The sequence below is a fragment of the Lathamus discolor genome, chromosome 5, assembly GCF_037157495.1.
Source record: "Lathamus discolor isolate bLatDis1 chromosome 5, bLatDis1.hap1, whole genome shotgun sequence".
Lineage (NCBI taxonomy): Eukaryota > Metazoa > Chordata > Aves > Psittaciformes > Psittacidae > Lathamus > Lathamus discolor.
Window position 1 is genome coordinate 124051448 of NC_088888.1, and position 21362 is coordinate 124072809.

General features: G+C 39.6%; 1 protein-coding gene across 1 annotated transcript in view; it reads right to left on the reverse strand.

The window, feature by feature from the left end:
* Positions 1-21362, reverse strand: part of EML6 (EMAP like 6) — a 116907-nt gene that overhangs the window by 58264 nt on the left and 37281 nt on the right. The window contains exons 3-8 of the mRNA XM_065682510.1: positions 15810-15908; positions 13678-13746; positions 10894-11079; positions 8916-9051; positions 6308-6509; positions 535-672 (exon numbers count right to left, since the gene is read on the reverse strand). Of these exons, the coding sequence (XP_065538582.1) occupies positions 535-672; positions 6308-6509; positions 8916-9051; positions 10894-11079; positions 13678-13746; positions 15810-15908 (830 nt within the window). The remainder of the gene's footprint in view (positions 1-534; positions 673-6307; positions 6510-8915; positions 9052-10893; positions 11080-13677; positions 13747-15809; positions 15909-21362) is intronic.

Genomic DNA, 21362 nt, shown 5'->3' on the forward strand with positions numbered 1-21362 from the left:
TTAAGTTTTGCTAAAGTCTTTAAAGCAGTAAATTTACAGGAGATTTCACAGATCCTCCATCAGCTGCAGGCTTTCTCTCCTATCAGCTAGTTGTTCCAAATGTTTTCAATATATGCTCACCAAACATACGAAGTGATGTTAAGGAAGCAGTAATCTCTTCCAAGCATCAATTAAAATAGCTTGTGTGTTACGAAATCACACTGTTTTGTTTGGCTGTTTCACTCTTATCGCCAACTTTCTGTTTTACCTATTCTTGTGTGTCTTCCGTAATAGTAATCCAGACACAAAATGCCTACAGAGTAAGATGCATTCATGCAAAAAGAGGCTTGTCCTCTTATGGGAAAAGTAGAATTCACATGTATCTTACAACTGATTAAAAACATCTATCACCAGTTAGTTTGCCTGGTATCCATTCTTGTGTATGACAGGAAATGAACTGTATGATCAAGGAGATCTGTCTCAAAACTGTTATCTCAATTATGTACTACTAAAACTACTAATATGAGAAAGTAACGTAAGATTTTCTTCTTGTACCTTACTCGAAGAACGATGAAGGAGCCATCCTTCATTCCGAGTGCTAACTGGGATCCATCTGGACTGAAAGAGACGCTCCGCACCGCTTCTTCCATGTTACAACGGGCTATCAAGGCATGGTCAGCCAGACTCCATAATCTGCACCAAAGCAAATTGGAAGCAGTAGCACATTTTTCCTGACTGTACAATATTTCAATGGCATCAAGAGTAAAACCAAAAAGTCTAAGTTAGTTGGTAAAGGCCCATTTGCATGCACACCTTGTATTCAGATTTTATAATGAGTTCCTTTCCAAGCATGGAACAAAGATAATGTCACTGACTTGAGCATACAGACCTACTAAAATGCAGTTTTTAAAAGCTCAAAACTATTGATCTACAAGAGAAAGAGGGTGCAGAATGAGTGCCTGAGTCAATACATGGACACAGCATTCTCTGACACTGGCACTGCATGTCTGGGCAAATAATATCAAATGAAGCTTCCAGACACCTTCAAGTGAAGCACCAGCTTCAGATTCTCTACTGGTCCCAGTTCTAGCAGGAATGGCACATCAGACTTGAACATGCAGCCTGGCCTAGTGGAAGGTGCCCCTGCCCATGACTGGGGTTTGGAACTGGATGACCTTTAACGTCCCTCCCAGTCCAAACCAGTCTGGGTTTCTATGTACCTGTGACAGAGGAAGAGAAAACAGGGTGAAGCTAAATCACATTATCATTTGGTGTTACCTCTGGACTTTACTTATAAACAAAATAACAAAATATAACAAAAAATATAACAAAAAATGCAGTTTCTGTACACAGAAAAGGTCAGGGCAGACCAGACTGAAATCTTTACTGAAAGTGAAGGCAATACTCAAGAGAGCAAAATATTCCGACCATGGGGAACATCTTGGAACACAATGTCATAACCCTGGATGAACCAGCAGACAAAACTGCACTCTGGTTCACTCATTTGCATCATCTTAAATAGACAGAATCAACCAATAAATTGTGCCATAAGATAGAGAAAGGCAAACCATGTCCCTGTAGTTTTAAGAAGGAATGGAGGGAGTTCCCCCGATCACTACAAACTGGTTAATCTGATCTCAGTAGAATGCAAGATGTAGAATTATAGAAAAGAATAATTAGAAGTATGGAAGAAATTGCATAAAACCCCTTTTGAGGTAGAAAAATTAAGTTATTAATACCAATATTTTGAGGACAGCATTGTACATCTGATGTGCTTGTAAAAGATGTATAAAATATTTGAACAGGAGCATATGTGATCATTGGCTGAACTCAAGAAAATGACAATTTGTCCAAGAAGTGCAATGTGACATTGGATGAAGTTTTACAGCAAGCTTTACAGAAAGAGACAGTCAGGCTGGCTGGAAGATAGCACTGACATTTCCAGTACAAGCTTTGGAATAGTGACATTTAATATTCTCGCTAGACACCGGCACAGGAGATGAGAATGCTGATGGGATCTGCTATGGACAGTGAGCTGGGAGGCACTGTGAACCCGGAGATGGATTTATCTTGCTGGAAGAAACAGAGGTTTCCTGATGATGAAACAAACAGACATGGAATGAAACTTAAGCAAAGCCCGTACTTTCAGAGCCTTATGTCTAGCACTATGCTGTATGCTCAGTGGAACCGGCAAAAAGGAGGAAGATCTCATGCTGTCTTTATGATCACTGACAGAGCTGCAGACAGGAGAAAGGAAATCCTGGGTGCTATTCCAGGAGGTACACAAAAAACAATAGCACACATCTGGCATGTTCTTTATGAATTATCCAAAGAAACTGGAATAAAACCAGGAATAGATGCAGCGAAGGATTAATGGGTTGATTAAGAGAATGAAGATTGTATCACATCAAAGATGACCAAAGGAGTTTAATTTTTATACCTTAATGAAACAAAGGCTGGGAGGGGGTAGGATTGCTTCCAAAAACACATCAGTAAGATAAATGTCAAAGGAGAAACAGTTCTGCTGAAGGACCATGCTGGCACTGAAACAAACAGCATCAACAGGAAGTGAATATAGCCCGAGAGAACAAAGTTTCTGTCCACCCCAGCAGTAACGGCCTTGAAGTAAGAGAAACAGCAGAAAAAAGTAAAGCTAGAGTTTGATAAATTTAGTGAAAGGATTATAGAACTTGACTGCCTGCACTGAGAAAGGATGGAAACCTGTGACCTGAGCATTTCCTTTCAAGCAGAAACCCTGTGGGCCTTGTCATGGTAAAGTATTAGGATCAGTCTAGAATCAACTACCCTGAACGATGCTGGTCTCCTCTTAGGCCGAGAGAATTCAAGGATGAGAAAGAACTTGAAAAGGATGAGAAAGAACTTGAAAAGGCTTCTCTGTTCTTCCCGGGGAACAAAACGGATGTGGGATGCTGAAACTGTTTTCAAAGACAGAACAGAAGTAGGATCAGATGCAAGAATCTCAGCAGCCTTGCGAGGCAGAAGCTATGAGCCCAACACAATGAGGAACAAACCAGAAAGGATTTGGAAAGATTTCAAAGGATACGTCAGGATAAAATCTGCCTCCAAACTGTTGCTTTCCCATGAATCACTTTGTCCAATTCATTAGAAATGTAAGTGCAATACATGGCAGCACAAGCAGAATAATTCCAGTTTCTCAAAAACCAAACGAACCACTTTTTGAATCAATGGAAGGGTAATTCCAAACATGAGCTTTTTAATTTTATAAAGAAAAATAAAAGCATTTTGCATGCATGCAGCCATTTGTATAAACATCTGACAAAATAAAAGCCTTATGAAAATAGCAGAAGTATCTATTCTGGCAAGGTACTTCTGCACACTGTTTTTGGAAGAGTCAGAGAAGTAAACTATTTCCATGTGAGAAGTGCTTGCATTTTCAAATAAGGTGTTTCTGCCATTCTATGACAATTTTCCTTTGCGTTGTTACTGACTGTATAAAACCCAGATGGGCTCATGAAACATCATTTTATTAGCCAGCATTCTGGACTTTCCTGCCACCGCTCTGGCGGGTGAGTTTATTTACTGGAGCACAGACTGATTACAGCCTCTCAAGAGGGTTACTCGTACCCTCTTCACTTGCAGAAAAAGCAATAGCTGATGACAGGAGCTTTACTGCTGCTGTTCCATGCAACTGGCAGAGCAAGGCTCCACACAGAAGTCAGAGGTATAAATATTCAAATGCATTCATACAAAGCCAGGTTTCTAATCAATCTTCTCACAAATGCAGGAATAGAGAAGGAGACTGTTCCAGAAGACAGTGCAGCAGAGAGCTTCTGCCAGAAGAGCAGCTACCTGTGGCCCTTCAGGTAGGTGTTCTAACACCATATTACAAAAAGACCTATGTGAGGTCCACTGAACAAATGTAATAACTGATTCTGTGTGACTCTTTGCATTCAGATGAGAATGGTGGGTTTTTCCTGCTGGAAGAGGTGGGAAGCAGGCAGCTTTCCTAGTTGGTACACTTGTGAAGTTTAAAACGCTGTATTTGGCTAGAGCCTTCTCTCAGCTGCATGAGGCTACAGTAATTCCCCTTAACTTACAGAGGTCCTTCCCACTGAGACATCTCAGACATAAAAATAATCTGGCCCACTAAATACTTTTATTTGTAGAACGATTTAGATTTATATTATATCGTAACTCTTTTCAAAATAATGGGATAACCAAATACTAAGAAAACTGACACAGCACTATAGAAACATTCCTGTCAATGCAATTTTCTTATTGGAGGCAGGGAGAGGAGCAAGATCCATAATCCTTCTATGGACTTTTTTATTCCTCGCATGAAGCCACAGTATGTAAAAAATACCTCTGTCTGAACTAGAATTCAAATCCCACATTCTCTAGGGCCTAAAAAGCTAAATGAATGTGTGACGTAGCACAGTAAAATACCTGCAATGTTACCAAAACAAGGTATTTTATACTTGCATATTACTGCTGCCTTTTGACACTTGATAGAATGGCAATGTCCAAAGGCAGCAGTAATAACAATTATAATAATCATCAGAACACCACTAATGAAGTCTGTATGTGCACAAAGAGCTTGCCTGCAGAGTCTTTCACAGATGGGCACAAGTTTGTTCCAGCACAATTTGAGCCAGCAGTACATCTCCCAGCTCCAAGCCAGAGCTAAGTTACCACTAACCCAGAGATGAGCCCAAAACAAGAGATCCAAAAGTCTTAGCAAGGCTTATTAGCTTGAGGGCAGCACAATGCTAATCCCAGCTTTGCAGCTTGTTTCAGAACTGGCTTACATCCCACCAGAATGCAGGCAGTGTGAACTTGTGTCTATCTATACATCTGTGCAGATAAACTCAACCAGAAGAGACTACTCGTGTGTTTTATGAACTGAAAGAAATCATACTAAGGTGTAGGAAGCAGGGAGATAACATGACTGTGGCGAACAACTGGCAGTTCTATTAGTTTCACACTCTGGGTTTTAATTATGGTTAAAAAGAGATGAGGGATAGCAGGAACAGGAAATCAGTGCAAGCAAAATGAAAGGAAAGGGAAAAAGAAATTTCAGCTGACCAGCCTCAAAGCAGAGGGGAATCATAACGTGGAATCCAAAGGAGCATGAATTAGAAGCTGTATATATGGCAGGAGTTGATTTTTCCCAAGTGGTATAATCCAGGTGTGTTTCTGAAATAAGGTGCCTAGTTGTCCATAAAACTGAAGAACGCTTTGGTAGCTGCCTGGGGTTGATTTGAAAAGATGCAATCAAATTACCTAGGTAAGATGAAAAGCTGCCATCACCCATCTGGCATAGGGTTGGAGAAAAACCTGATGGAGGGGTTAGAAACTAGGATAGTGCGATAGGAGAAAACAGTAATGAGGACATCATGGGCAGCAGAGCTTGGGATACCAAGCTGCCATGAGCCCCACTGTGTGTGCTGTGCTGCAGGGTAAAGGAAGACCCACAACTTGAGGAAAGACTCAGGAGACCACCATAATAAAGCCAGGTCTCCCACAGATCTCTCCAGTCCCCATGGGTAGTTTTAGCAGACAGGAAAATCTCAATTGCTTAAATCACAAGTAAATAATTAGTCAGGAAGGGCAGTGGCTCTGCCCAGTTGAGATAACACACAGCAGCTGTGTGGGTATGGGGGGACGTCATTACAGTGAGAATCTTCGCCTAATCTCCAAACTTTACTGTAAAGTCTTACTTTATTAAAAATGCTTAGGTTTTTTTTTTCAGAGGCTTATCAATTTGCCAGATTTTAACAGGCACAGGAAAAAGCCAGCCTTGACTTGGTGACAGTTTCCATAAATACATCCACAAAATCCATGCACAAAATTTCAGATCTCTGCTACAAAGCCCTGAGGCACAAGTGCTACAACTAAACATCTCAAAGATCTTCACTGGGGCACATCAGCATTTTTTCACTAATCTCATTTTGTGGCATTTTAACTGAATTGGGTTTAGATCGGATTTTCTAACACTCTAGGCTGAGGCAGACTCCTGCTGTGTAAACCACTGGTCAAAGGTATTGAGGTTTTAAGTTTATTGGCAGAAGTGGGAGGTGACCATTCTCCACTGAGATACCTACCCCTGCTGTTCAGAACAGTACTTATAGCAGAGTATATAAATCCAGCATGTTTTGAACACCAATTCTGATTACTTTTATACAATGTGTTGATCCCAAATATGAGGGCTGAAGAGAAAAAGCAAAGCTGCTTTTTCCCTCATGAAAAACACGGGGGGAAAAAGTTTAATGGGGTCTTAAAATAAATAAATGACGAATCAATGTGAGCATGAATGAATAAGACAATAAATAAGATCCAGCCTTACCGTACAGATCGATCATCGCTGCCTGTGACTGCTAAAGGCTTCTTTGGGTGGACTGCCAGGGCCCAAAGCTCCCCTTCACAATGGCCCTGCATGATCAGCATGGGTTTATCTCTCTCTCTTACTAGCACCTCAAATATCTCACTGTCCTGTGTCCCTGCTAAAAGCCTGTCTGCTTTCCAACAGACACTTCGGATGGACAGACCTGACAGGGGACAGAATAGTCTGAGATTAACGGCAATGACAAGACAAAGTGATAGTACAGTGAAGATCATTGAGACTTCGAGAGTTAGTTTATAGCCACTGTTATGTTTTCACACTGAAGTCTTACAATACATCACAGCTGATTAAAATCTCAAACCAGTTCTGTTAAATCATCTTAATTTACAGAGGAAGAGAAAATCTCAGTCCTAGGAAGGTGCTGAGTGTCTAACATTGCTGCTGCCAGCTCCTCAAGGGATCAAGCTCTCATGCTTTGTGTAAACCTTGGGAATTTACTTTAAAAAGCAATTCAATTTCACATGATTTAAAGCCGTAAATTTCAGATGAGGCAAGGTTCCTGTGACTGAAGCTGGTTTTGTTCCTTTCTTCAGTACTTTTCTTTTTTCACATGAAAATAACAATGGTGAATACATTTTTAATGGCAAATCTAAATGGTTTGTGCCTGTACTACCACACTTTAGTCCCAGCTGACTGTTAGAAAATAAGCCAAAACATCAAAAAAGCCACTGAGCCAACAGAATCTTGCTTAGTATAACTTTTACAGCTTGATTTTAGATTGGATATAAGGAGGAAATTCTTTCCTGTTAGGGTGGTGAGGCACTGGAATGGGTTGCCCAGGGGGGTTGTGAGTGCTCCATCGCTGGCAGTGTTCAAGGCCAGGTTGGATGAAGCCTTGTGTGGGATGGTTTAGTGTGAGGGGTCCCTGCCCATGGCAGGGGGGTTGGAACTGGATGATCTTGAGGTTCTTTCCAACCCTAACTATTCTATGATTCTATGATTGATCTTATTCCACAAATCTGATCCTAACTTTGCAGCTGGAATGTTACTAACTTAGGCTTAGAAACAGCCTCTTAACAGGCTGATCAATTTGACAGCATCCTCTGGCTAACTCCCTGCAGAGTTTGTCTTTTCTGTTCCAGGATATGAAAATTAAAGTCTGGGTAATGGCTCTGGATGCTGTGAGATGTGAATGAATAACAACTCCATTAGTCATGTAGGCAAGGTCAACCATGTCATCATTTGAACATCTTTTGGAACCAAATACATAATGCAATTAATTAATGGTCACAAATAAAATATATTCATTGTAGGCATTTTGTGTCATCTCTTGAGAAAGACAAATAAATCTTCACTTACTGTCTTGTCCATTTCCAGTACTTTTTGATAGTCATTTTGTGACTTAGCTAAATTTACATTGAAGTTATGACTTGTATCTTCTTCTTGATACACACCAAAGGCTACACACACAATGAAGTTTAGATGTTAAGTGGAAAACGAGTATTGTTAAGTTTGAGAATACGAAGTAGCTCTTTTATGTGGGAAAGGTAATGTTTAATGTGACATACTGCACATAAAGATATCTATTGTCAGAATTCTTTACTAATATACATGTATATTTTACATATAAAAGCCAAGCCTATGGTCAGATTGTTACTGGTGATGCAGCCCATTTAAAAAGTGGTTAGTATCCTTCAGTACAGGATGACTGATGAATGAGTACATGGGAGGCTGTGAAGTCTTCCTGGCACCCTAGAAAGACATTTTAAGTTTGAAAGCTGATGCCTTTGCAACCTGCTCCAGTGGAAGCTGTCCAGATGTTACCAGATCACAGCCAAAATGTCCATAATTGACAAAGTAGATTTTACCCTTTTTAGTGGCATCTTGACTATTTCAATGGTAATTTTAATATGAAAACTAGGTCTAAAAACAGAAGTTGAGAAACAGGGGAAATTAACAATTACCATTGCAAAGTTGGCTGCCAAAAGTGTATAAAGCCTACTGCAAACCAGCAGACAGACTGCTCTATTTTCACTCCAGACAGATGTGTAGAATTCCCAGAAGACTAAGATCTTGTTAAAGCACGCTCTACAACCTATGGAGATTATAAATGCTCTGAGAGTCTAATCATAAAACCAAGTGATGACTAAGCTCACAGGAAGCATGAGTAGGTTCAACAAATATGATGGTCAAGAAGCTATCAACTTTCTATGCATTAATATTCCAAGTGCTACACTTCCAGATGGACCTAATGGAGTGCTCAGATGGTCAGCAGCTTTGAATATCAGGTTCCAGAAATCTCAGTTAATAACAATTATTTAAAGATTGACTAATTTCATTATCTTCTCTTCTTGTGTTTAATTAGTTTTCGTTTATCTTCTTGTATGTGCATGGTGGGGAACAGCACCTATAAGCATCCTCCTGTTTATTCTACGGCACATGGATAACTCTTCAGGCCACATCATTGTCAGAGAAAAGAGGGAATACAGATCTCAAAAGTTAATGCAGTCATTAAGTAAAAAACCCAGCAGTATGCAGACATTTATGCTTCAAATTAAATTGTACCCATTATCTAGATGTGTGAAAAATCATTAAAGTAATAGCTTGTTACCTTTGTATCCTTGTTCAGTCTCCCTGAGATCAATTTTAGTAATTGGTTTGAAATCAGTGTCCCATAACCGAATGCAACCATCTCTCCCTCCAGTGGCAAAACCTTCCTCACAAGCATACATACTAAAAATTCCAGCCTGTTAACCAATAGTATAACAAGTTTTAATGCTTTTTGCAATCAAAATAAATACACAAAGTAAATGTTTATGAATAGACTCTTGTTTAAGGCTAGAAACTGCTAGGCAGCAAAATGCTGTTCATCCAGAAAGCCAAACAGCAAACACAGGGGGATACTTTTATTTCAAGTGCTCCCACTTTAGGGGCTGATATAGGGATTTTTGTACAAACAGCAGAGACATAGAACTTTAAATCTGATTTAGTTAATATTGCTACAAGGAGCATTAAATAAATAATGGAACACTTAAAATAAATAGTTACCCAGAATAAGCAAAACCAAGCAAACAGGCCACACAAATATTCTTACAGGTGCGGAGGTGACTGAGATATTCTTTCATGATTTCAGTTCAGACGTCAGCTGGAATCTGACAGGAACTGAAAGAGTGTCAATTCATTCTCTTCACTGAAAGGCAAGTTTCTGTTACAGTCTGAAGTTCTTCCTCACTAGTGACAAGGCCTTGTGATTGATGACTGCGCTGTACTACACTGTAATAGCTCATGGAATGAATGCTGATTCAGTGCTCTATTAGGAAAGCCTCTTGGTTGAGAGACAAGCTGAACTGCATGGAAATTAATAAAATGAAGAGAAGACCTATGTTTTCAAAGTGGTTTTGATCAATGTCTTAATAAATTAGTATTGGAAATTGGGCAAGAGAATGCATATTAGCCATAATTTACAAGAATGAAACTGGACAAAGAAATACAAAGAGATTCTATTTAATCATTCTAATGGATCTAAATGAAGTTCTGCAAACAAAAGTTCTGCAAATATACTACAGTACGTACAGATATACTCTTTGCCAAAGGTATTTCCATGTTACTGCAGTTGCACATTACCACAACCTGGCAATTACACAACAGTTCTGCAGGTAGGATGTCCCACTGACTGCTTTCCTAAATGAGGGATTATGTCTATAAATAGCAACTACTCTCCTGAACACTTAGATCTGATTTGAAGAGCTACTATGAATCTTGATGCACTGTCAGCGTAACTGATTCGGGAGGTCAGAACAAACTGTTAAGTTTGCAGTCCTCTTTCTAGAAAGGTTTTAGAAGCAAACTATAGTGACAGTTGTCAGATTTCACATCACTTTTCCTTTTGTTCAAACCCGTTATGCTGGAATGCCGTTGGCCACAACCATGTTTTAAAACAGGAGTAGCCCTCAAATACATTTGAAACAAGATGTGAAAATCCTGTTGTGCCTTTGCTGCAGCAGCAAAGACATCAATTTGTTATATTAGACTGGTTAGGAATCTAACATTATCCTACACATCCCCCTTTCTCAGCAATTACAAATGCTCCAAACTTGGGGGGGGCGTGTAATGAAGCCAGTTGGAGTAAACAGCCTTTGGAATGTGACTGGAGAGCAATTTGCAGATTAAACAGATTTACTCCACACTGAAGCTTTTATGTAGAGTCAGTCTTCAGTGTTGGGAATTTTAGTAGTAAAATTCTATTTAAAATCAGATCATTTGCTTACCAACTATTTTTAAGTAAACTGATCATAACTAAAGCTACTCAATCTGTGAAACTTTAGATTTAGAAACGTCTCTTCAGATTTAGTCTGCTCGGTTAAATCAATGCTATAAATATCAGCAGTTCTGCCAATATCCATTTCAGCCCTAGCATCTGTTGACAATACATGAAGTATAACATTACATAGAAGTTCTTAATTGATGAGCAGTCCTAAGACATTCTTCTGGCCTGAAACAGAAGATCATCTTTGTAGATGAGCCTTCAAGAAGTTTTGCCATTGAACAAACAGTTCACTTCAGGAATTCATGTTAAAACCATAACTTACACTATGTGCTCCTTGAATTGTGCGGACTAAGTTTAGCCCTTTCCAAACATAGATGTCTCCATTTAAAGCACCAGAGTATGTGATATCTTCTTTTGCACATGCCAAACAAAGGATAGTTTGGAGATCTCCTGTTTTACCAAATATTCCTCTCTTTGCTGTCAGTGCATTTCCACACAACGTCCAAAACTGTGAAATAGAAATGGCATATTAGGAAGAACTTCTGCTGAATATCTGTTTGCTCATATTAATGTGCAGATCTCACAGACGTACATCCTGGACGGACACTTACATGACTTCTGCAGTCCCATCATAATTCCCATTACTCCAAAACCTTCCCACCTACCATGGACACCCCCAGGCAAGTGCAGTAAGTCTAAGAACAGAGCAAAATGATCAAACTGAGCAAGTGAGGCACAGTTCCGACTCACTATTGTTACACTTCCCTTCTCATTACCTCACTGCCTTTTATCGTGTTTTGCTGGGGGCATCTGTCAATGCACACTTTTTAAAGCCAGGAATGTGCCATTTCTCTGGTCTGCAAAACTCAAAATACAGCTACAGTTCTGAAGTGATAAAATACTTTATCTTAACGAACTTATGTGCCTGAAGTAGACATTTCTGGCCTTTTCCGGTGCGCTGAGCTAGGTCCTTCAAGTATAGTTACATTTACGAAGAAACCATCTGTTGGATGGAGACTGAAAATGCTTGTATGTGAAACAACTCTCTCTGACAAGTGTACTAGGTTCTCTAAGTGTGGAATGGCGACTTTATTGAATTCTCCACAGACATAGATACTGCAGAAAAGAATGTAAGATTGTAAGAGACAAGAGAATACACAGTTTGCCTTAGAAGGGTGTCTTTAGCGGTAGGCTAGAAATACCACACTATTTCTTCCTGAATCAGAGCGCCCCTTTTTGTTTTAAAAACACAATTTAGCAAGCAGAGAGAGTGGTTTGTGCTCTCTGTTCCCCCCAAGGATCAGAGCTTCCAGGGAAGGCAGAGTAAAGAGAATTTCAATTAGATGTGTAAGAGAAATGCTGAAATATCCAGGCCTGCAGGCACTGAAGTGTTCTGGACGCATACAGAGACAGAGGAAAACTATGCAGTGTAGCACAATCCTGTCTGGACTTGCCAGCTCAGCTCTTTATAGCTGAGATCTATGCTCTGTGGTCCATTGCACTGGAGAGATATAGACAGGGACTGAACAGGAATATTGAAGTGCCTGACACAGATGCATAATGCCTGTCTCATTCCCACTTTATATACCTATATAAACCTTTTTATGGCTTTAAGATGAATTTTTAGGTCTTTCTCTTTGTCCTTCTATAAAACTCCTATAAAGCAGAATTCCATAAAATTCTTGGATGAAGCATTCTTATTTCAGATCCTTCTCTATTTCTAATTCACCTAAATTTTCCCTTTGCCTCTTAATAAGCCAGTTTATGAGAAGTCAGTGGGAATATTTCCTCTATGGCTTGCTTTCTGTGAGCAAAACATATGCTCTCCTCACTTCTGGTTAGCTGCAGCAGAACAAGAGAGCAGACAGTCATGTTAGGAAAGAGGTGGAGGGAGGATCCTGGGCTCACTGTTGCGATTCCTTAGCACCCTTAGCTCCCAGGCTTTGCCACACCCTCTAATACCTGCTCAGCCAAAGGAGCCAACAGAACTGAAATGCTAAAGGAATAAATGGCACTATTTCCAAGTCCTAGTCCCATTCTCACAGTGACACAATTACTTCAGAGCTGTTCTTTGTTGCAAGTTAATTATCATGTTCTCACAGTCTTACAATGAATGGCAAGTATACAGACTACTGTTTGGGCACCACTGGAGGGGAACATTGAATCACTTCCCCTCCACAGTTATTTATTGGGTTTTTGCATGCCTCTATCCATATGTATTTACTTTGCCTGGTGTGATGCATTTCAGGGCAATTATGGCCATTTTAAACAGAATACAGGTGCCAAACAAAGGCAGGTTTTGGAAAACAGCTTGCAGAATACAACAGATGGTATCACTGCTGCCAAGCCCACCCACAGTTTGAAAGCAGTGGTGGTTTTAAGGGCACGGGTTTCTCACTAACCAGAGCTAGAGATATTAACTGGTTTCCTAAACTTCTAGTTAAGCTCTTCCCACCCCAGTCATGTGAAATAATTGCCATCTGTTAGGAGAGCTTTTGATGAGACAGGAGAAAAATAGAAACCTGCAGGGAATATTGGCAAACAGAAGGATTTCTTTCACAGGCACGAGGATGTTTTATCCTAAATTTACAGTATATACCTAGGTTCATATTTAAATTGCCAGAAAGGGTGAGAGTGAGCAAAAGTGGGCACTAGAGTTCTGGTCTGTTCATCTCTCAGGCTTTGTTTACCTTCTCTGTGGTATTCCATGACATGCCAAATAGCAGTTCATTTAATCCATACTTTAACTTCATTCCTCCTGTACCTGCTTAGTGACCCTTTGTGATGCTCAGTGAGAGAAATCGCTACAGGCTGAGACAATTCTGAGCCAATTGAAGTGGAATGGAGAGGGCAGAGAATCCCAAAATGACAAGTATGTAATGAGGAAAATGACCTCAAATGATCTTGTCAAGTGGATTTGCACCTCAGCCACTGCTGAGTGCCTAATCTGGCTCCAAAGAAAGTGTTGTTAAAAGTTCACAGAGTAAAGAAAGAAATAAATATATATGATAGTTTTTTATGCTTAAACCCCGATCATATAATAGAACAAATTTCTTTTGTGGCATTTATTTTCCTTTTAATGATTAAACAGTAAAAAACTATTTACCTTTATGTGTTTTACTCCACAGCTGACAATTCTATTTGGTTGATATTGATCCCAGGAGATATCAAATATCTGTTAAGAAATACAGTAAGCTGATAATTCAAATTATAGAGTAATTGCATCTAGGCTCGGTTTGCTTTTGCCAATATTTAGGCATCATTTCTGCTCCAACGTATTACTAACAATGAAAGAACACCATTTAGGTAAAGATTAAAGCAAATATGTAGGCTTCCTCACAGAGTTCTGTCAGCACACCTCATTCCTGCCTTTGTATACCAATGTATTGCAGCTCCAAGATGTTATTGAATAAACACCATTTACTGTGTCAAGTAAAGTGGGAATTAACAGTGTGATTAGGGATGAAAGACTGGTGCATTTATCTTTCCGCATTATTTCAGGTAGAAGGTACAGTATCTAACTTAACCTGATTACCAAAGACCCCAGTGACAAAATGGGTGAATATCGTTCATCTGACTCAATCTACAGAGTTAAAATTGAATTCTTCTATTTGATTAGTCTCACATTTTCATTTATAACAATATGCATCAAAAAATGAAGTAAAAGGTCCTGTGTAGTTTACCAGAGCAAACTCAAAGTGTATTCTGTGGCTATGGGATTATGCCAAATAAAAATTACTCTATAAGGTATGGAAACAAAAAGGCTGTATTTTGGCCCAAATTTCCAACCACTTGTTGGTTTTAGACTTTGTACCTCTGGCATTCAGCTTTTCAATGTCCAAGCTGAAAACCAATGAAGTACCACAACCATTAGTTACTCCAGGAAATGTAGGCCTGTACAGAAAGACAATGGGACTTTTTTCTGCTTGTAGCTCTTTAGCTGTTAAGTATAAATCACAAGAGAATTCTGATCAGTTTACACAAACATATTGTCTTAAGCTTACTCATCATCCAGTTTATACACCAGGAAGCACTGTCTTCCTACAGAATATTTATCTTCTTTATGAACATCAGGATTCACGCTAGCTCAAGCACTATTTGTTTAAAAGGTTTAGAACACACGAAATATTTCACCTTCAGAAATGCTTTAGGACTGTTGTACACTATATCATTGGAATCTGTGGCCCAATTAGAGATGCATTCTTCCCCACTCCCTCTTCAGTGCAAAATATCTCCTCATTGGTTGTGAAAGTCTACTGGGATACTAAGGGTTTAGTGTTTCTTGCCTGTCCTGGGGTCTTCTGCTAATTCAGAACCTGATCTTGGACCTACTGAGCTCAGTAGCAAAACTTCTGCTGATGTGACTGGGAAATTAATCAGTTCTGAAAGAGAAATTAGAATGATGACTAAGCTTCTGCTGTGTTGTGAACATTGTAAGTAAAAATGAACCACCAGATTTACTCAGATGACACACAAGATGCAGGTAGACTGTATGCATACACAGACTGCAAGGAAGGGTTTAGTCTGCTGCTTTGCATTTATAGATACTCCATCATGTGTAATAAAACATCATAAAGCTCAATATTATAGCATTCAAGCATCTTATAATATCATAACAAGGTTAGGATTTGTCAGAATGTGTCATTAATTTATTTAAAGGTACACATCCTTGTGCTTATATATGTTGGGGTGGTATTTTGCTTATGCTAAACCTGTTAAAACATTTCCTAATCCTGAATAATGTTCAAAACTCAAACCTTTTCAGGTCTCATACATATTGAAGTTAAGATCCTTTATCTGAAGTTAATAGACAGAAAAGGACTATTTATCCTAATTATGTTTCTCCTACAGTTAACTGTCTAAGGCAAAAAGAAACCAGAGCTAATTAAACTTTCCCTCAGGATAAACTGTCTTTCGGACATATTCAGAAAGAAGATGATCTTTGTCCATTGAACTAGCTCTTCACATCTCATGTGGAGAGCTATAAATCATCCTAATCAGTGTGTAGCTGCAAAGTGTTTCCTCCCTAGGCTTAGTAAACAGTCAGCACAAGAATCCATTGTCTTCCTCTTTTACTAACACAGTGCTTTATGCTATTTCTGGCATAATGGAGAAGAAATAAATACCTTGGTCAGGATTTTAAAAGTCAGGCAGAATGATCCAAATTATCTTTGCATTAACCTGATACAATTAAAATTATTTTTAAAACACAAGATACAATTCAATTCATACAATTACCCTGTCTGAATGGCCTGTAGCTGTCGCCAGTAGTTTTCCTCTCTTCCAGTCCCAAATACACACTGTGTTTTTGGCATCCAGTCCCACTGAAGCTAAACGCTAAGGAAAAACAACAGTAATCCAGTTAGCAGAAAACCAGCTCAAAGATCTCTTTACTGTAGCTCAGATTATTATGTGTACAAATTGATTTTCCCAACATGTGACTTGGAGTGAACTAAAAAGGAACCTTCGAGATACTCATATTCAACATTTACTCACTGCACAAAGTGCTGAAAAGTCAAACCTATTCAAAAAAGTCAAGTTTTAATCTTGGGTTACCAATGTCTCAAGTATAATTCTTACCATGAAATATTCAAGGTGCTTGTTTCAGGTGCACACCATTGTAGCATTTTGATTTCTTAATCTGATAATGAAAGTGAATGGGAAATAAAAGCTCTTGCTATTTCCAACTACAGTTTTGTTCATTGTGCTCATTTTGTTGAGCTTTAGAATCACAATTAGATACGCTTTACTGATTGCCTTCTCCATAGCTTAGTATAGCAAAATACCAATTAAAGTAATTAAAATTATTACTTGCCAAATTAAAGTTATTCATTAAAATTATTATTAATTATTCAGCAATTAAAACAACTGATTATTTTAATACTTTCATATCTCATTAATACAAGGGAAAAAAAGAACAAAATAAAATGGAAGGGAAAATCTAGAGGGGAGGAGGTAGACTGCATGCACTAGCAAAGCATCCAAAGATCAATGGTTATCATGGAGGTTGTAGGTCCTCTTTCAGTGGCTGTGCTCACTATGTCCAGCATTACATGATTTCCCCCAGAGCTTCCTACTAGGTAAGAGGGCTCACCTGGACTTCGCAGCCCAGAGACAGGAGAACTGGGTTCATTATATGTACCAGGGCAAAGACTAAGCTAGTGCCAAACGTACTTCATCTGTACATACTAGATGTGATGCCAAGGTGTGTTGTATAGGGATATATAACATATGTAATGGATATATTCAACATATATTAGTTAAAATAGTGTGCCTGAGTGACTGGGAAGACAAGAGACTATTTTCATGGGAAACTATGTAAGAGCTCAGCAACAGGACTTCTTAAAAAGACTTGTATCTGTGATGTCTGTGTTGCCTGTCCCTTGTTCTTCTCACTGTCCTGCCTAATAACTTCATCTCACAAGGAATTATCAGTCCAACTGAAGTTCCACAGCATTTTGCTCAGTTATAGGAAATCCTGCAATTCAAGACCATGAAATAGATGAAACCTTTCTTTTTGCCTCAGAGTCAAAGATCAACAGATGAACCTTCTGGTCCAGATGGATGTATGTTTCAGAGATAACACTGAACAGATCTTTTCCTTGAAGATTTGCTTCAAGAAGATGACTTGCAAACTGCATCCCTTCAACTGGATTTCCTTCAACTAAATGTCCGCTATTTTTGGCTCAAATTTTCAATAGGCAAATTGTTTAAAGTCTGGAGACATATTTGATAATACAAAGGACTGAGCCAGCAAAGAAAACAGGTACAATCACTAGAGACTCCCCTAAAATGCTATATTAGAAAAAATACTAACTGCAGTAAGGCCAACAACTACTGCACAACTGAGAGAAAGGATTATCATTCATAGAGAAACACAAGGTTCCAGTTTTCACTCTGTAGCAAAATACTTCAGAGACCAGGTACTCCATGCCTTTTCACACCATTTATAAGTGTAAAAACATAGAGTACATCTTCCTTCTTAAGGGAGCCACTATCAAAAGCCTCTGGTCTAAATGCAGTAGATACACATGCACCCTACACTCTCCCCTCAGTAGTTACAATTCTTTTATTTCAGAGAAACGAAAGAGGTCTTCTCAGACTTTGGTTGCATGAGAGCTGACAATATGCATTATGCCTAAGGCAATATTTGAACTCTGCCTAGTGAATAATGTATAACCCAACCAATATCCTACCAGCAAATGTACTAAGCAATATGGTATTCAAGAAAAACAAAACCAAAAAACCCCAAACAATAAAAAAACCAAACCAACAAAGCCAACAAGCCAAAAACCTATTTACAGACTTATTCCACAAGTTCCTCTGAGCCTGGTCTACTTTTATATTGCTTTTCACTGGAATAAAAAATGCCACAGGTCTTATTAAATCAAACTGTGTGAGAATGTACTGCAGGAACCCACAAGACACCAAGTACTCAGAAGACTTTATTACAATACAGAATCACAGAATCAAGCAGGTTGCAAAAGCCCTTTAAGCTCATCCAGTCCAACCGCTCCCAGCACTGCCAAGGCCACCACTAACCCATGGCACTGAGGCCTCGTCTCCACAGTGTGTGAACACTTGCAGGGCTGGTGCCTGCAGCCCTGCCCTGGGCAGCCTGTTCCAATGCCTGAGCACAATCTGTTTGAAGACTCTTCATATGTGAGTCTCTGCAATGGTAGGTAAAGGTAGGTTCAAAATCTGAGGTTCTATCACTAGATGTGAATGAACCCCCAAGTTTTTCTCTCTCAGATGTGCCCTGAAAATCTTCATTTAACCTTGGACAACATGCTTGGTTATTAGACATATGATAAAGAAGGAAAAAGAAAATCAAATATAGGAAAGAATAAACTTGCTCCTGCCAGTTACCAGCATAAAAATCTTACTTTCCAGAAATGCCTATTAATGTAGAAAAGGAAGTTTGCTTTGCCCTCAGCAATCTACACCCACCCAGGGGCTTGGATGTACTGATCAAAACACAAGATATTTTTCACAGAACCTTCACCAATTCCAACTTTTTCTCACCTCTTTTATACTCTTCACCATGGAAACCATGGCAGTGCTTACAGCATCTTTCAGATTCATGGTGTGAACATCATCAGACCTGAACTGCAGCTATCAGTCAGGAAATTGCCATTAGTGGGGTAGATGGACAGTGAAAGTCCATGGGGAAATGAAGGAATATTTGAGATTCTCTTTTTACATATGTCTGCTGAGGAAGGTGGCAGAAAAGCGCTAAATGCTGGATTTCCTTTTTGGTTGAACACTGACACTTTTAGTCCTCCTTCTGGAGGAGAATTTGACAGAATTCTGTTCAGAGAATTCACAGAAGAAAATATCTGCCAAGTAGTTTATGCACATGGAAATGAAACAATCCTTTTTAAATCTACACAGATTTGGAAGATCTGGATAAAGAAGCCAACTGCTACCTAAGGCCAAACTTAGAAATGTATCTGTGTATTGTGCAGTGCCCTCCTCGTTCCATTGAAAAAATTGTATTTTTAGGAAACACACAAAAGGGTTCATTGAAAATAACTCAGGAAAGTAACTGAAGTATACAATACTGGTGAACAGGAAAGTCATCAGCTCTGTAGGTAATTCCACAAAGGGTGGACATTGGTCCTTTTAAGGAGGAACTGCAGTTAATGCTTAATTCAACAAAAAATACTTTTAATTCCAGGCAAACTGACAGCTCTTCATTAAACATTTGAACTAAATGCAGCTTCTCGCCTGCCAAATGTAATCTCCTGGTCATACACAAAAAGACCAAAGTGAAATACCTGGTTTTAAATAGCAACAGGTCTGCAGGATATTTAGCTCCCACCTGTACTACTAAAATACAGTTTTAAATACAGATAATGTTCAAAATAGGAAATTTACTCAAAAAGTATTTGCCTCCAAATTTATATTTGCATTGAAGGTACATGAATGAATGTACACAGTGATAGAACAAGGGGTGATGAGTTCAAATTTAAACAGGGGAGATTTAGGTTAAATCTTAGGCAGAAGCTCTTCCCTGTGAGGGTGCTGAGGCGCTGGCACAGGGTGCCCAGAGAAGCTGTGGCTGCCCCATCCCTGGCAGTGCTCAAGGCCAGGTTGGACACAGGGGCTTGGAGCAAGCTGCTCCAGTGGAAGGGGTCCCTGCCCATGGCAGGGGTTGGAGCTCGATGAGTTTTAATTAGGTCCTTTCCAACTCAAACCATTCTATGATTCTACAAAGTAAAGGAAGCTATAAGCTACTCCCTCATTTAAGATGCATTCTGATCTCCTATATTATAAAAGATAACAAATCCTGTCTACTCTCCATTACCCAGTCTGTGGTAAATCATTCCAGAGAAGCACTGCAGAAACAACTAAGCTATCTCCAAGCAGTGTCAGCTGAAGTACAGCAGGGAGTAATACTTTAGAACTGATTCATCCGAATGCCTCAGACAGACACCCAGAGATCCCGGCACAAGAGGAGCTGATTAATTTGGCTAAAATACAGAGGCAGCGTCAGTATCTGAGACACTAAATGCACAGACTGGAGCTGTGCAGCACCCAGCACAGCAGCAACCCTCGGAACCAGAGCTGGGCACACTGGAGCGGGACAAAGCCCACTGACTGCATGGGAACCAGTTCAGGTAGAGAAGCAGAGTTAGCCAGGCTTTTCCTCAGGCTGCTTACATTTAGAAAGTGGACAGACAGCTGACAGAGTGAGCAGAGAAAACATGTTTCTTACAGCATCTATACTTTACATGCTTGTTGAATCTATTTGTGATTTGGGGCTAAAATAAAGCCCTGTCTTGGGTATTAACAGACATTCAGTATAAAAGAATGAAAGGTATGCTTTGGAAGGCAAGGTGCACACAATGTATGTGAAGTCTGGTTTGTTCTGTCACAAGATGCCAGCTCCCTTGGGTGTGCTGACTAAAGAAACTGGACCTGCTAGCAGCAACGAATTCCAAATACTCAGTCTTTCTACCATGCCCTTTAATTTTGGTGCAGCACGGCAGCTTCTTCTGCAAAGCCAGAAAGAGCAGCAAAAAGCCAAGATACATCATTCATATTTATGTTTTCCAGGCTTGGGCTTTCTCCAGATCTGTGCAAATTTGTATTTCCAGAATAAACAGCAACTTCTCCAGCACATCCAGAAGCAGAACTTTGCTGTTCTGCAGGGTCAACATAGGAATGAGTTCAGGTTTTCATTACAGCCAGGATTTGCAGAAGAGCCTCCACCTTTACTTCACACTGACTGGGCTCTTCAGGGTGTCTTTATTCCTACTTGGTGCTTTAAGATTTTTAAAAAACTAAAAAAGTTTATTCACCAGTCTTATGAAGTTAAAAATGAGGAAAAAAATTAAGAACGGGTATTTATAGAATCATAGAATAGTTTTGGAAAGGTTGGAAAGGACCTTAAGATCATCCAGTTCCAACCCCCCTGCCATGGGCAGGGACACCTCACACTAAACCATCTCACCGAAGGCTCTGTCCAACCTGGCCTTGAACACCTCCAGGGATGGAGCACTCACAACCTCCCTGGGCAACCCATTCCAGTGCCTCACCACCCTTACAGTAAAGATTTTCTTCCTTATATCCAATCTAAACTTCCCCTGTTTAAGTTTGAACCCATTACCCCTGAGGTCCTGGGGTAAGCCAACGTCCATCCTATCTGAAAAATCATGGCAGTCAGGTGAAAAAGGAAATATAACTCCCATTTTCAAGAAGGGGAAAGTTGAAGACCTGAGAAACTAGAGACCAGTCAAGGGCTTGGAGTAACCTGGTCCAGTGGAAGGTGTCCCTGTTCATGGC